Source organism: Cucurbita pepo, chromosome 6 (assembly GCF_057944985.1).
Source record: "Cucurbita pepo subsp. pepo isolate OVF chromosome 6, ASM5794498v1, whole genome shotgun sequence".
Lineage (NCBI taxonomy): Eukaryota > Viridiplantae > Streptophyta > Magnoliopsida > Cucurbitales > Cucurbitaceae > Cucurbita > Cucurbita pepo.
This window is the reverse complement of record NC_141803.1, coordinates 1,602,557-1,617,493: the sequence shown is the minus strand read 5'-3', so window position 1 is coordinate 1,617,493 and position 14,937 is coordinate 1,602,557. Positions and strand designations below refer to the sequence as shown.

The 14,937-nt window shown below is 35.9% G+C and overlaps 2 protein-coding genes across 3 annotated transcripts; both read left to right on the top strand.

Annotated features, from left to right (window-relative positions):
* The first annotated feature begins 4,070 nt into the window (after positions 1 to 4,070).
* LOC111797035 (ubiquitin carboxyl-terminal hydrolase 18) lies at positions 4,071 to 10,191 on the top strand. Of its 2 annotated transcripts, XM_023679902.2 has the most exons (11): positions 4,071 to 4,780; positions 5,829 to 6,033; positions 6,129 to 6,217; positions 6,326 to 6,411; positions 6,500 to 6,662; positions 6,773 to 6,896; positions 6,984 to 7,141; positions 7,656 to 7,740; positions 8,180 to 8,392; positions 8,857 to 8,918; positions 9,021 to 10,191. In XM_023679902.2, exons 1-11 carry the CDS (start codon positions 4,488 to 4,490, stop codon positions 9,784 to 9,786), a joined length of 2,244 nt encoding a protein of 747 aa, XP_023535670.2. In that variant the 5' UTR covers positions 4,071 to 4,487; the 3' UTR covers positions 9,787 to 10,191. The 2 variants fall into 2 exon arrangements, with proteins under 2 accessions (XP_023535670.2, XP_086980919.1); XM_087124793.1 differs by lacking the exon at positions 8,180 to 8,392.
* Positions 10,192 to 12,539: 2,348 nt separating this feature from the next.
* Positions 12,540 to 14,768, top strand: LOC111797036 (F-box only protein 13). Its single transcript, XM_023679903.2, has 2 exons — positions 12,540 to 12,849; positions 13,315 to 14,768. Exon 2 carries the CDS (start codon positions 13,339 to 13,341, stop codon positions 14,578 to 14,580), a length of 1,242 nt encoding a protein of 413 aa, XP_023535671.2. The 5' UTR covers positions 12,540 to 12,849; positions 13,315 to 13,338; the 3' UTR covers positions 14,581 to 14,768.
* Positions 14,769 to 14,937: the final 169 nt, after the last annotated feature.

Sequence of the window (14,937 nt, the reverse complement as noted above, 5' to 3'; positions counted from 1 at the left end):
GTAGAGGAAGAATAGGGTGAAAAAAAATGGTTTGTTTCTAATTATTGGTTAAAGATATCATAGATATTAAAAGAACAAAAAAAAAAAAGATTGTTACTTAGGGATCTGAGCCCGGTGACTAAGCCCAACACCGCACGCACTGGATAGGTCACACAGAAGCGAGAGGCGATTTATGTTGGAAATGGGTCCCAGCGGGTCCTGTCTTTCGGGACCTTTTTTGCCTGGGACAGCTAGCTCGCTGGCTCGGTCACTCTTCCACTTTCCTTTCAATCACGAGTCATCCCCATAACATAAACAAACAGACAATCAACCATATGCCTTCCCTTACTCCAACTTCATTGTCTAAGAACAAACATTATTTTGTGGGGTTTATCCTTTCTTTCTTGGAAAACGAATTCGTTTGTATTTGTAATCTCAAATTCAATAATCTTAAAGAAAAAAAAAAAAAACCATTCAAGAATTTTAACGGTTATAGTTAATTTTTCATATTACAAGAAGAAAAAATAAATAATTTAATTCGAACACTACTGTAGTTTTTGAAATAATGTATTGGTTCAACCATTGGAGTGTTACGGTTGCAACATTACTTGCAAAAAGGTAACTACAACCAATAGTAAAATTTTAGATTGTCTAGTGATCGAGTAAGCTCATAAACTTTTTTATTAATTGATGTGTACACATTGTAGCAAGTTTTTGATGGCATAGATAACAGTTAAAAAAATATCATGTCACAAGGGAATAATGTAAAATTGAAATTAAAGGTTGACGAGTCAAGCATAATTCAAATATTATTAATTCAAATTGTTGTATCTATATTTAGACTCTAATTATTAATTTTTATTTTTTAATATTAGTATTAATTAATTTGATTAAGAAATATTAATTAAAAAGTGAGAATTTCCTATGATTGGATGGGTGTCATTAGCTGTCTGGTAATTATAGTGACACATTCACTTTATGTGCGCAGGAGACGGAGTCGGAGACGGGTCCCCTTACCCCACATATTATTTGCATAAATAGCCCATCCCCTACCAACCTGTAAAAAAAATAAATAACACCACTTGCTACCAAAAAAAATGCATAAAATAACACATAAAAATTAATTAATTATCTTTTTTTAATAGGTATCTAAATTTAAAAAATGCCAAATATTCAAAATTTTAATTAATAAATCTATTAAATATATATATATAAATGGTACCATATTGAATAGATAAAAATATCGTTAGACACAAAATTTTAAAATTATAGATTAACTCGAACAACTAAACTTTTAAAATTTAACTAAACTATGAGTAAATTGTAAAAGTCTCGAAAACGTATGATTCCATTCCAAAAACCTTTAATTTTTTATTTTAGTTTTTTAAAGTTAAAGTTTAAAAATATATTATAACCTAATATTTTATTTTCTTTTAATTATTATTATTATTATTATTGTATGGCCTTTTTTTTCTAAATAAAATAAAACTCCCCCGGTTGTAAACTTGGAACTTTGGCAACTGACTTTATAACTGTACGATGGGTGACACGCGGCAGCATGTGTTGGGTAATAAATGTACTTTTTATGGAAAAAAAGTGGTGCAAATTGCAATAAAACAAAATAAAAGGTTTCGAAGGTGCAATTTTGTGGCAGTGAGTAGGTGGCATAATTTTTTTTTGTTTTCTTTAAGGTTTGGTCCTTTGTTTTTAAATAATTGACGTCATATGCCCCATACTCTTTCATGTGTTTGTTTAATACCAACTTATTTATAAATTAGAAACTTGCAATTTATTGTGTCGAATGGAAGGTTAAATCATGAACCAAAATATAACCATATTATACGAAAATTAGATCGAACTAACAATTTTGAGTGGAAGGGCCAAATTCAAGTAGTCTAATGCAAACTAGGGACTCCGGTTGAATTACCTTCAGCCAAATCCCAAGATGCTAAGTTGACCTAGCTTCCCCAAAATCGAAGCCGACCCTAGCTTCCTTGTGGTGAGCTATTCGGGAACGACTTAAATGAGTTTGGTCCTATTTTTGTTTGATAAAAAAATATATCTATGACTCTAAAAAAAAAAAAAAAAAAAAAGAAAAAAAGGCAAATTCATGCTAATTATAAAATATCGAATTTAAAATTAAAATATGACGAATTTAATAGATAAAATATTAATTAAGTTTCTAAAACCATAATTAAAAAATGGAAAGAAATAATAATAGTAATAAAGGATTATTTATTTGTTTGCAAGTTGTCGAGGTTTTTTTTCTTCCAAGGCCCATTTTACAATATGTCAGCTCAGCGACAACTTTCTGGCCTGCTCTTCCGCCACTATAAACTTGAAACTTCGTTGAACCCTATGGGCTTGGGCCGTCTTTCATGATTCGGCCCACAAAATGACTGAAAATCTTAATTTTCAAATAATATGTCGGGGTAAATCACAATTAAAAAAAAAAAAAAAAATACTAGTTTAAGTTACTTACTTCTCTCTGATAAACGTGTTATTTCATAATTCACTTTTTTTTAGGGCCCAACATCCTCACGAGCACATCGGTCAGTGTCTAACTCTAATACAATTTGTAACGATTTAAATCTACGACTAGTAAATATTGTACACTTAAGTACGCTACATGTCGCCGTTCGCCTCATGGATTTAAGGCATATATTAGGGAGAGGTTTCTACATCTTTGTAAAGAATATTTTGTTTCCTTCTCCAACTAATGTGATATCTCGTATGATTGACTCGTGATTTTTTTTATACCTCATGAGGATATATCGACCTTTAAATTAAATTCTATGTTTAGAGCTTTATTTGGTTAATATTTTTATTCTATTTTGTTTCATTTTTTATTACGTAGGATAATATCTCAATATTATTTATTAAAAATATAATTTATAAGCTTGCAATTGTAATATTTTAATTAATTATATCAACTTCCAATTATGCAGAGATAAAAAGTGGAATAATCATGAAATTTGAAGGATGAAAATATCATTTCAGCCTAAAATATAATAAAGAAAATAAAAAGAAAAAGAAAAAGAAAAGAAGTCAAGTCAACGGGGATGCTGACTCAGGTATTTTAAATGTTTTATTTATAATAATATTAATTGGGTGGCTGGAACAGTTCGACAAAATTATATTGTTTCTTCAACAGCTATCAACTGTCAGCCAACGCCAAGTCAACTCTAATTAAATTTCATCCAATATCAATGCATAGTTTTCGTACAGACCTGTAATTTTATAAGAAAAAATGACGTTTATTGTGAAATTAATTAATTCATATTAATACTCGATCATATAAGAATTGAATGGACAGAAGTGCGTTAAAATTTACTTAGATGGATTTTGTGATGATATTCTTTCTTAACTTTTTGAATTTCGATCGTGCTATATATATTTTTTTAAATTTAATATATTATCAAACAAACTATTTAATATTAAATTATAAGTTTACCTCATTAATTATTTTTATAACTGTGTTAATTAGGTGAACAAGAATTTACAAATATATAATAAGTTTTAAAATTTTAATTTTGTAAATTTATATTTTATATTAATGTTAGTAGAGAACTATGACGGTCATTCTCATACATCAAAGACTAATGTGATTCGAACACGTGGACAAACTTACGATTCAATAAATGGCGTGGACTTTTGTGACCCAATGCTAAACGAATTAATGTCAAATTGTCATATTCATTGCTGGTGATAAACTGATAATTAAATTAGTTCGAGAGAAAATTAGAGGCGTGCACAAAAGATTAAAGCAATATTTTGAAAAAATCAAGTAAAACGTTTCAAATTTCCTTTCAATTTATCATAATTAAAAAAAAAAGAATTATTATGGATTAAATATTTGATTAAACTAGTTTGTAATTTAGGAGTGTAATTGATGAATTTAAAATTAAAAAAAAAGTAATTAATAAATTATATATCAAGTTAATAAAATTTTAAAATGGGTAAATTTTAAAAGTTTTTGTGGGTAAATTTGTAATTTAGGTTTAATACTTTATGATTTATTTGAAAATTAATTATTAGAAACTTTAGGTCCAGTGGGAGTGGGAGGAGGGGATATAAAGACCGGGAAAAAGTTATTCGGGAAACGAACGGAGAAACTTCTACATAAACAAAGGTTCATTCGGTTGTTCATTTCAGTTTCAAAATTTTGTAAATTAACCCTAAAATCCAGTCCGAAGAGAGAGTTTCGAAGAAATAAAGGCTGTCCCGATCGTGAAATTGCAGTTTCGTCGAATTACAGAGAGAGAAAGAGGAGTAGGACAGAAACAGCCGCCTAATTTGTACGAACTCCTCACCGTTTCGGCTTCCTGGGTTCGACGATTCGATCTTTGAAACAGCCCTAATAATTTCTTCTTCTTTTTGTATCCTTCTTTTAGTTCTTGCTTTGTTTCACTGGAGGTACTTATTTTGAGGTTCAGTTGTGTGTAAATTCATCGATGAAAAGCGATAGGATCCGCGACGAATCTTGGATCAACGGCGGGGCTGCTTAGATGCACGTCTCTGGAGTAACCTTGGATCTTAATTGGTTCCTGCAATTGATATTGACAGTGTTTTTGATCATCTTCGGGTTGCTGTACTTGGTAAAGAATACGGCCTCCAAATACTTTGAGGTCGACGCGAATTTCGAGGCTTCGGGTGGTGGAGGAATGGCGGGAAAAGGCGGAGGCGACGGTGGCGACTGCAACTCAATGTCCGGTGGCGGTTCTACGGGCGATGCTGTATGCGTCGTCTGTGGGAATTTGGGCACGAAGAAGTGCTCGCGGTGCAAGGCCATTCGATACTGGTAAGTGGTAGTCTTTTCAGGTGCTAAATTCACATCAATTACGATGGCCATTCCTGTCGAGTTAATAATTTACCTTTTATTATCGGTTATTATTTATTTGTTATAGTAGGCAAGTTAGACAAAAGCAACCCTTTATCGGCAATAATTGTTACTTGATCGACCTTTTTTTTTCCTTCTTAGTTTGCTTTTCTTCTCTTTATTGTTAGGCGTTCTTTTTCCCCTTTGCAGCAGTTTATAAAGCTTGTGAAATTGTTGAAGGCGTTGGAAAACTGAAATTATAGGGATTTTTCTTTTAGTTTTGCTCTGTGTTGATCTCTGTTCCAACTATTTATAGGGATTAGTTATGCTCCAAAGTTAAACAAGAGAGCCTTTGTTTTTGACGGTCTAGTTCGTCTACAAGCAAATTACACTGTAGCTTCAAGGATGAAGTGTCTTTTATTTGAATTTGTTGACTTATAATGTGAGATCTCACATTTGTTGTTGGAGAGGGGAATGAAACATTACTTATAAGGGTGTGGAAACCTCTCCCTAACAAACACGTTTTAAAACCGTGAGGGGTAGCCCGAAAGGGAAAATCCAAAGAGGACAATATTTGCTAGCGGTGGGGTTGGGCTGTTGCAAATGGTATCAGAGCCAGACACCGGGAGGTGTGCCAGCGAGGACGTTGGGCCCCCAAAGGAGGTGGAGTTTGAGATCCTACCTCCGTTGGAGAGGGGTACGAAACATTCTTTATAAGGCTGTGGAAATCTCTCCCTAACAGACACTTTTTATAACTGAAAGCCCGAAAGGGAAAATTCAAAGAGGACTATATCTGCCAGCAGTGGACTTGGGCTGCTACAAATAAACTGCTGCATTATCTGCTTGACATTGTTGATTTTTAGTAACCAAAATGATTGTCTTGCTTTTATACATGAAGATCAAAGCTTTCTTAAATGGGCTTTCTTTTGTCTTACGCTTCAACTGCTTCTGTATTTGTAATTCTCATTTGCTTGTAGACTATATATTTGTTTTGACGTTTTTTTTCTTCTTAAAATCGTTTATTGTTTAGTTCACCAAAATGTCAAGAAATTCATTGGAAAGCTGGTCACAAGACGAAGTGCAAGGATTTTCTAGCGCGTAGGAATTCAAGTGACTGTGAAACTGCAAATGCCGACAGGGGTTCCAAAGCTTCTACTGTTGGGAGCAAAAGTTTTTCTTCAATTTCGCTGATACCGTCTCATAGGGCCTCTAAGCCTATCAAGCAACCAAAAGATGTATGTTATCTTCCTTTTTATCCCTAGAATTGAGCATTATTGTTACTGATATCATACCTTCTAATAAAGTTCATCTTTATGCTTGGATGACTTAGATTCTTTTTCCCTATGATGAGTTTCTGGACCTTTTTTTCTGGGATAAGCATCAGTTTCATCCTTGTGGACTCTTAAATTGTGGCAATAGGTTAGTATTCACTTATTTCTAACAATTCTACCCTTCATGAATTACTTTCAAAATTCAGTCATTTGGAGTTTGATTTTACCTTATCGTCTTGATTCCTATTTCTTGCAGTTGCTATGCAAATGTGGTTCTTCAGTGTCTGTCCTTCACAAGACCACTTTTTGCCTTCCTTATGGAAAGAGGGCACAGAAATGAATGTAAATACCGTCGAACTTTTTTCTTCCCCTCCCCCTACTTGGGCCTTAGTCCTCATGTGTCCATAATTTTGCGTCCTCTTTTAATCAGGTGTACGTGATGATTGGTGTTTCTTTTGTGAGTTTCAAACACATGTTGAAAGAGCTAATCGAAGTGCCCAACCCTTTTCACCTAATAATATTATCCTTCGGTTGCCTAATATTGGTGGAAATCTTGGTTATGGAAGGCAGGAAGATGCCCATGAGTTCATGAGGTATTTGTCTTGCTTTTCTTTTTGTAATTTGATATTCCTTGCTGAATGCGTCGAGACAACATTGACTAGTTAATTATTTAGTTATCTAAGGGCCGACTTCTGTTTTGCAGATTTGCTATTGATAGAATGCAACTTGCGTGCCTTGATGAATTTGGTGGAGAGAAAGCTGTTCGTACTCCTTCCCGAGAGACGACCATTATACAACACATTTTTGGTGGCCAACTTCAGTCCCAAGTAAAGCATTTAAGCTGGCCTTCCATACTATCTGCCATGTTGTGTTTTGTGCTACTGACTGATGAGGGTTTGATCTTGACACTTCAGGTGATATGTACAAATTGCGAGATTGTCTCCAACCAGCTTGAAAATATGATGGATTTGACTGTTGAAATTCATGGGGATGCTGCATCATTGGAGGAGTGCCTCGATCAATTCACGAAAGTCGAGTGGCTGCATGGTGATAATATGTACAAATGTGATGGGTACGTAGCCAACTGGATTCTGGGTTCTTTTTTTTATTTCTTTTTAGTAGGTTCACTATGCCTCCAAATTCATTTCGAACCCTTTAGAATTAAAACGACCATCATTTGGAAGGTGGCTCTGTAACCTTGATTGTTCCCTTCTGTTATCCAGAAGGTATTTGATTAGTTGTGTAGGGTCACTTCCTGCTTACCTGATGAAACTATTTCCCCCAGTGAAATCTGGTTGTTTGATAGGTTTTGTCGACTGATTAGTAATTGCTTTTTCCTGGTTTTTAGTTTTCGATATGATGTTTGCATTTTGAGTTAGATCTTAATCTAATATACTCATCTAGTTTGTGAGTGTGGAGGACACATGGCATATTTATTTCGTAGTTTTTTTTTGATAATGAACAATATTTTAGGTGATGGAGGAGGACGTAGACTGTGAATTTTGTCCTCGAATAATTTACTTCGTCATTACTTTTTAAGTCATTCTATACTCTTTTATATGATATGTACATTTTTGTGATTGTAGGTGCAATGACTATGTCAAGGCATCAAAACGTCTTACGATTAAACAGGCTCCTAACATTCTTACAATTGCCTTGAAGAGATTTCAGGTTGGATCCCTTCTTTCATGTCTGCTTTGGTGATTATGCCAATATACCTTTATATTACTGCCCATGATTAGAGTATTTACGTCAAATGTTGCATGGTCACCTGAATGGGAGAACCTTGGGGTAATGGATTAAGTCGATGGACATCATGGGATTTTTAGACCCAAAGAAAGAACTTCATCGATGAACCAAAAAAAAAAAAAAAAAAAAAAAAAGAAGGGAAAAGGAAAAGAGGCTTCTCAGCTAGTCAATAGCGAAAGAACAGGTTATTCACACTACTCTCTGGTGTGGAAACAGAGTAACACACACCTTTACTGGTAGTTCATCTTTAGATTAGTTGAAGTTGTGCTTGGGAACACCGTTTATTTTGAACAATGAACAAAGACAGTTTTGTGTTTGTTTTTTTTCCTTCCCCTAAGTTTCTGTTTGAAAACTTTTGCAGAGTGGAAGGTTTGGGAAGCTCAACAAGAAAGTAACATTTCCAGAGACTTTAGACCTTAGTCCTTACATGAGCGAAGCAGGAGATCGTACGGATGTGTACAGGCTGTATGCTGTAGTCGTTCACATCGATATGCTGAATGCTTCATATTTTGGACACTATATCTGCTACATTAAGGACTTCTCTGGAAATTGGTACAGGATTGATGATCGTAAGGTCGGTCCCTTTCTCTCCTCCCACTCACACAGATTGACACAGACACAACAAATGCTTGTGTGCACTGCAAAAATATCCATATACCTGAATAATTATCTTCACTCGCACGCCTATTATGGTGGTTCATATCCCTTGTTATTACCAGAATTATATTTGATGTAGATGCGCGAATATGAGCTAACTTTACGCGGCGATAATTTTCAATTCTCATTATTTACAGTTCTCATATTGTTCGATCTTGCTACTGGATAATGTTGGCATTGATTTGTGAGGTCCATATAGGAAAAGTTTTTTTCTTTTTTTTTTCTTTTTTGTATGATTGATGTTAAAGCTGAAGCTTATTCTGGGGTAATGCACGAGCCCCGATAGCAGTTCTTTTGTGTCGTTTAACATCTCATTGGAATATATTATTTGTTCTCCAAGACTAACTTATTTTCACTTTCTTGGCTGCCACATTCCTTCAGGTTGCTAAAGTTGATTTAGAAGAGGTGCTATCTCAGGGAGCGTACATGATTTTGTACTCCAGGTATCTTTCCCGCTTCAGGAGTAGATCTTTTATTAGTTCTTGTTCACTGTATTCTTGACGGAGTAGACATGTCTAACGAATCCATTTGCTGATTCTTTGCAGGGTTCGCCCGCGATCTTCAAGTCTTCAAACTATTGAATCTATGGGAAACAATCAGCTACAAAAAGAGAATGGAGAAGCGGATCTTTGCACAAACGAACGAGTTGGAAGTGCTAAACTAAGTCTTTTGGATCACGTTTGTTCGTCTAACTCCGAGTCGAGTGATGGCTGTATGCATTCTGATAATTTTACTGGGTCCCCTGACATTCAGCCACAACCCCTGAGACTGTGTTCTAAAGATGATATGGATGGAGACGTACTTGAATCGTCTACTTCAAGCGGGGTTTCTGCGTGTACTCGCAAAGCAGATTTCGGAGTATCTTCTGAAGCGATAACGGATGATGTTCGGGAGATAGATCTGCTTGATTTTGGAACTAGTTCATCCGTTCCAAGGGATATTCCTTCTTTTGAAAAGGATTCTCTTTTGTCGTTGAATTACGAACCTTCGATAACAAATCCACTGGATACAAGAACAGCAAGTGGAAATGATCATTGTCGTTCAGCCATTTCTATGGAGGTTTCTTACGGCGAGGACGTTTCGGTGAACAATCTCAGAACTGCAAAAGACGATTCGGAGGATACAAATATGGTTAGTTGCGAGGCGAGTTCTCCTCTAGAACAAGATGTCAATGTTCTTGTCAATGGACACATACATGGAGATGAAACCGTTCCCCTCGATACAAATAATCAAAATAATTACTCATTCAACGAGACGTCTGCTGCTGAATCCCACAAGATGAATCCGGGATCGCCCTGTCTGGGCTATTAGTTTGAAGATGCAAGCGGAACAAATCAAGTGGAGTCGATGGGTGATGTTTAGGCCACTCGATCGATCGTTCATAGATCAATCAGTCATCCTTAAAACGAGGTTTGAGCTGATATATTTTTTCTTCTTCTTCTGAGGTTTCACTATTAGCAGAGATCTCGGCGTTGATTACAAATTGTGAAAGTCCGTAAACATATCAAAGTATTGTTTCTCACTGTGCTCTTATGCAATAGGGATTAGGCTCTTACAGAGATTATCTGGATACCTTGTTTTAGAGTTCATTAGAGATTAGGTTCTTAGCTTCTTCTAACAGAAATTAAAACTCATTTCTAAATGTTGACCTTGTGTGTTCCTGATGCACATTCATTATAAAATCTAATGAGAATGAGCTACACTTTTTTCCCGTGACATTAGTCTCCGAACTAGAAAAAGAACGTATCTACTTTCTCTCTATTTATTTAATATAACTCGTTTCTAACCTATGTTGTTTTTAAAAGGTTGGACGTAATATCCACTTTCCCTCGTGGAGTGAAGTGGGATGTGAAAGACGGATCCTATGGTTATTAGAGGTATATTAAGGTTTGGTATAAGCTAAAAAATCACACACCTTACATCCGTCAAAGCTAAAAATCTTCCTGCCCTGACTACTTAACCAACTATGTCTCTAATTAGAGGTATATTAAGGTTTGGTATTAAGGTTTGGTATTTGACTCGGGAGACTACTTGATGTATTATTATCTGTATTGGGTACTTTTTCTTTTAGATGGACCAAATTGATTCACACCCGACATTGGACTCACACCCTAGAGGAAGCTAGCATAAATAGGAGGGTTAAAAAATTCCAAAGAAGACATTTTTGAGCATAGAATACGGTAAGGGAAAGCAAAAAGAGGGGGTGGGCAAAGGCAAAACGGCGGAAGGCGCACAAGGTGGGTTGACAAAGAAGAGGACTGTAAAAGGCATACATAGGCGTGTAGTAGTAGAGATTGAGAGTAGTAAGCAGTAGGGAGCATCGAGATCTCTGCCTTTGTTTTTGTTTTCATACCAATTTGCCAATGCCATCAAATTTGGCCATTACTCCCAACAAAAAAGCCAAAAGAAACGCAATTTACGGCTTTTTCTCCCTTTTGCCCCCCTCTTTTGTTTCTATTCTATTTACTTAACTTCAATTCTAATTCTCTTTAAAAAAAAAAAAAAAAAAAAATATTACAAGTCTATTTCTTCGCAATAGTACAATATTATCCACTTTGAGTATAAACTCTCATAATTTTTTTTATATTAATAGAGATATATTACTTATGAATCCATGATCACTCATTAATCAGTCGAGTTTAGAATTAAACTTATAGTTTAATGTTTATTTAATTAGTTAAAAAAATGTGTTAGTGACAGGGGTAGTAGGCTAGCTCTAGCTATTGCTCGTGACCTTAAAGATTCTGGGTGTTTTGACTTTGAAGCCACAAGACAAAAAAGGAGAGAGAAAAATGGCATTTTGAGAGAGAGATTCCCTCTACGAGGAGAAGTGTGTCGTCAAAGCAAAGCCCCAATAAGTCTTGTATTTTTTATTTTTATTTATTTTTGGGTGTGAAAATGTCAGCTATCGAACATATCCCAGACAAAACCCCCCAACAATTTGTAATATAATCCACAAAATATATATATAAAAGAAAAAAAAAACACCCCACTTTCTCTTACTTTTAGGCAGAGAGAGAAGGCAGAGTCACATGTGGGAAGGCATGGATTTTGTTTCATTCAAATATGTGTATTTTATTTTATTTTATTTATTTATTTATTTATTCAAATTATAAACTATGAATTTGTGAGCTAATTTCAGACACTTGTTATCGAGCCTTGAGACTGATTTTTTTTTTTTAAAAAAGATTATTCTACTAATAAAAAATAGTTAATATTTTTGTTTTCATAACTAAATTTTAAAAATAAAAATTATTTTTGGATGTCACTTTCTGGCGAGTGGTGGCCATTTGAAAAAATCGGACTAATTGGGTATCTCATTCAAGTGATAAGGGTTAAGGATTGCGATGAGCTGAAGCTGCCCCTATCGACTTGCTAGTTCATGTTACTCGATTTTCAGCCTCTTATTATAACACATATTAGAACTATGATTCATAATATCATGCTTTCCAATTTGGAAAAAAACAACCCGTATGAGACTCGTTAAGAGAAAACATGTTTTTTTTTTCTGTCTTTCTCTTGCATTTGTAGAGCGAAAAAAGCAGGCTTTGCTCGTTTGATCTCAAATTACTCACCCTATACTTTGGCTACTAAATATTATTCAATAAGTTTGTTGCGCCTGGTATAAGGCTTGTTTACTATAGAAACAAATAGTTAATTTTGAAATAACTTATTATCAAAGCGAGTCTAATCACAAGGCTTGTTTACTATAGAAACAAATAGTTAATTTTGAAATAACTTATTATCAAAGCGAGTCTAATCACAAAAACTATTTTTTCAATAATTAGATGTGTTTTGATTTTATGAACAACAGTTAATAAATGTCAACTTGAGCATCGTCAACGATCTAAACATCATATGAAGTTCGAATCTCGGGTGTCCGGAGTAAATAAGCTAATAATTTAAAAAAAAGAAAAAGAAAAAGAAAAAAGGAGAAAGAAAAAGAAAAACCCACCAAACGAATCCAAAGCGAAGAACACTCGTGAACAAGAGTCAACTCGTGTTTTCTCCTCCTCTTTACTTTCTTTTTTGTATTTATAATTAAGAATCGTATTCTTTTGACATTTTTTTCCCCCTTTATTTATTTATTTATTTATTTATCCGCTCGTGTATTCGCCTCCTCCGTCTCTCCTCCTCCGCCTCCGCCTCCGCTCTGTAACAAAGTGTCAACGCCTATAAAAGTCACTGACCCCGAAGCTTCCCTCTCTTCTTCCTCCATAGCTCCCTTTCTCTTTTTCCCCTTCCTTTTCTTCTTTTCTCTCTTTCCCTTTCCCTTTCCCCATTTATAAGGCCTCTTGACACTCCACTTATCCAGTTGCTCTTAACTACTGCCCCATCGTTTCCACCTTCGCCGCCGCTGAATCATCCATCCAGGTGCATTATCTGATTTCTGGTGTTGTTATTTGATTTTTGTGTTCGGTTTTTGTTGATTTCCTGTGATTCTCTTTCGATGTGCTTTGTTTTCACGCTGAGTTTGGATTTTTGTTCAATCGTGAGGTTTGAGGGTTTCGGATCATGGCGGAGGTATCTGCATTTTGTTCGTGGAACTTTTGCCTTCGTTTCTGATTTATGGAATCCTTGGCCTTCGTGTTTTGTGTTCATGAATTTCTCTCGAGATTGGCTTGATCTGTTTATCAGGGTTTTGCGGTGGTTTTTCAAAAATAAATTGAAATTTCTCTTTATGTTGGTTCGATCCACTGAGTTTTTCTTCTTCTTACGGATTTGATTTGAGATCCTTATTCGTGCTTTATTGTCTGGTTACTATTTCTGGATTATTTGGATCGATTCAAATTAGCTTGTGATTGAAACTAACAGGCTTATGTTTGTTTGATATTGCAGTGATTTCTCAGATTATTTCTGCCAATGGAACTTGGTGATGTTCATGGTGGTTTGGGGGTGACTCGGAAGAGAAAGAGAAACGATGGAGAAAACAACATGTTGAGCAACTTCTCTTTGGATAATCTCAATCAAGACATTCTGGAAAGGGTGCTTTCGAGGCTACCGACCTCGGCATTCTTTCGTCTTTCTTCAGTGTGCAAAAGATGGAAATCAGTTGCAGCTTCTTCAAGTTTCAGGTCTGCTTGCTCAGACATTTCGGCACGCGACCCCTGGTTTTTCATGGTCGATTCACATCTCAACCGCTCGATTGTTTTCGACTCGACTGAGAAAAATTGGAAGAAACTTAACTATCCACACCTCCTTCAGAATCGTCATCTCGATTCGATCCCCGTTGCAGCCTCTGGTGGTTTGATTTGCTTTCGCAATTCGGAGGGAAACTTCATAGTGACCAATCCTTTAACAGGCTCTTGTAGTGAGCTTCCTCCTGTGGATCTTGACCAGAAAAAGCAATCTCTTCATGCCATTGTGATGAATGCAGACCCCGGCGGTTGTAAGGGCTCTTACAAGATTGTATTAGTCTATGGCCAGCTTCCTAAGCTTCGGTTTAAAGTCTACCATTCGACCACGGGTTGTTGGGACGACGATGTTACCTTGAGTAGGAAAGTCGACGATTCTATCGACTTCAACTTCAATGACGATACCGGTGTGTACTTCCTGAGTCGAACAGGAAATGTAGTGTCCACAAACATGCAGAGAAGCCCATCCAAGCAATACTCATCCGTGGTTACGAACAAAAGGGGGGAGGACACCGTCTATTTCATTGGCTCCTCCGGGACTATCATGGCTTGTAATCTGAGCAAGAGATGCTTCGTTGAGTACCCCAGGCTCATGCCCGTCTTTTCAGAGTACTCAATCGACGTTGTTGCGTGTCAAGGCGAGATGCTAGTTGTTATGTTGTCTGAGTTTCTCGAAACTGCAAGCCTTAGAGTTTGGAGATACGACGAGGAATCTCGAACTTGGCATCAAATTGCAGCATTGCCTCCTGCAATGTCGCACGAGTGGTACGGCAAGAAGATTGATATCAACTGTGTAGGAGCTGGCGACGAGATACTCGTATGCATGAACTCGAACGAGCATTGTACGTATCTTCTATGCAATCTCGTCGAGAATCAGTGGACCGAATTGCACAAATGCTATATGAACGGTGAAGCTGTAGAGTTTATGTCTGCCTTTTCGTTCGAGCCGAGGATCGAGGCTTGTGTATAAACGAATTGGTTATTGATTTATTTTTATAAACGAATTGTTCAATAGCTGTTTAGTTCTTTGAGTAAGGCTTTCCTATTTGTTTTTGAATTCTTTGTATTCTTAGCTGACTTAGCTAATGGAATTCAAGAAGATGAGAATAGATGTATGTAGATTCCTTCTTAATAACCTTCTGCCAATTTTACTGTTCAGCCTGTGACTTTCTTTTGATTTTCAGTAGAATGAAGGCTGTTTTTACAGAGAAGGTAAATGCTTTACCTTTTGCTGTAAAAATGGACTGCTCAGTTGAGAATTTACCTCAACTCTGCTCTGAATCTGCTTCTCAGTTCCTCAGTTGTTCAAATTTCATCCAATGGGTGA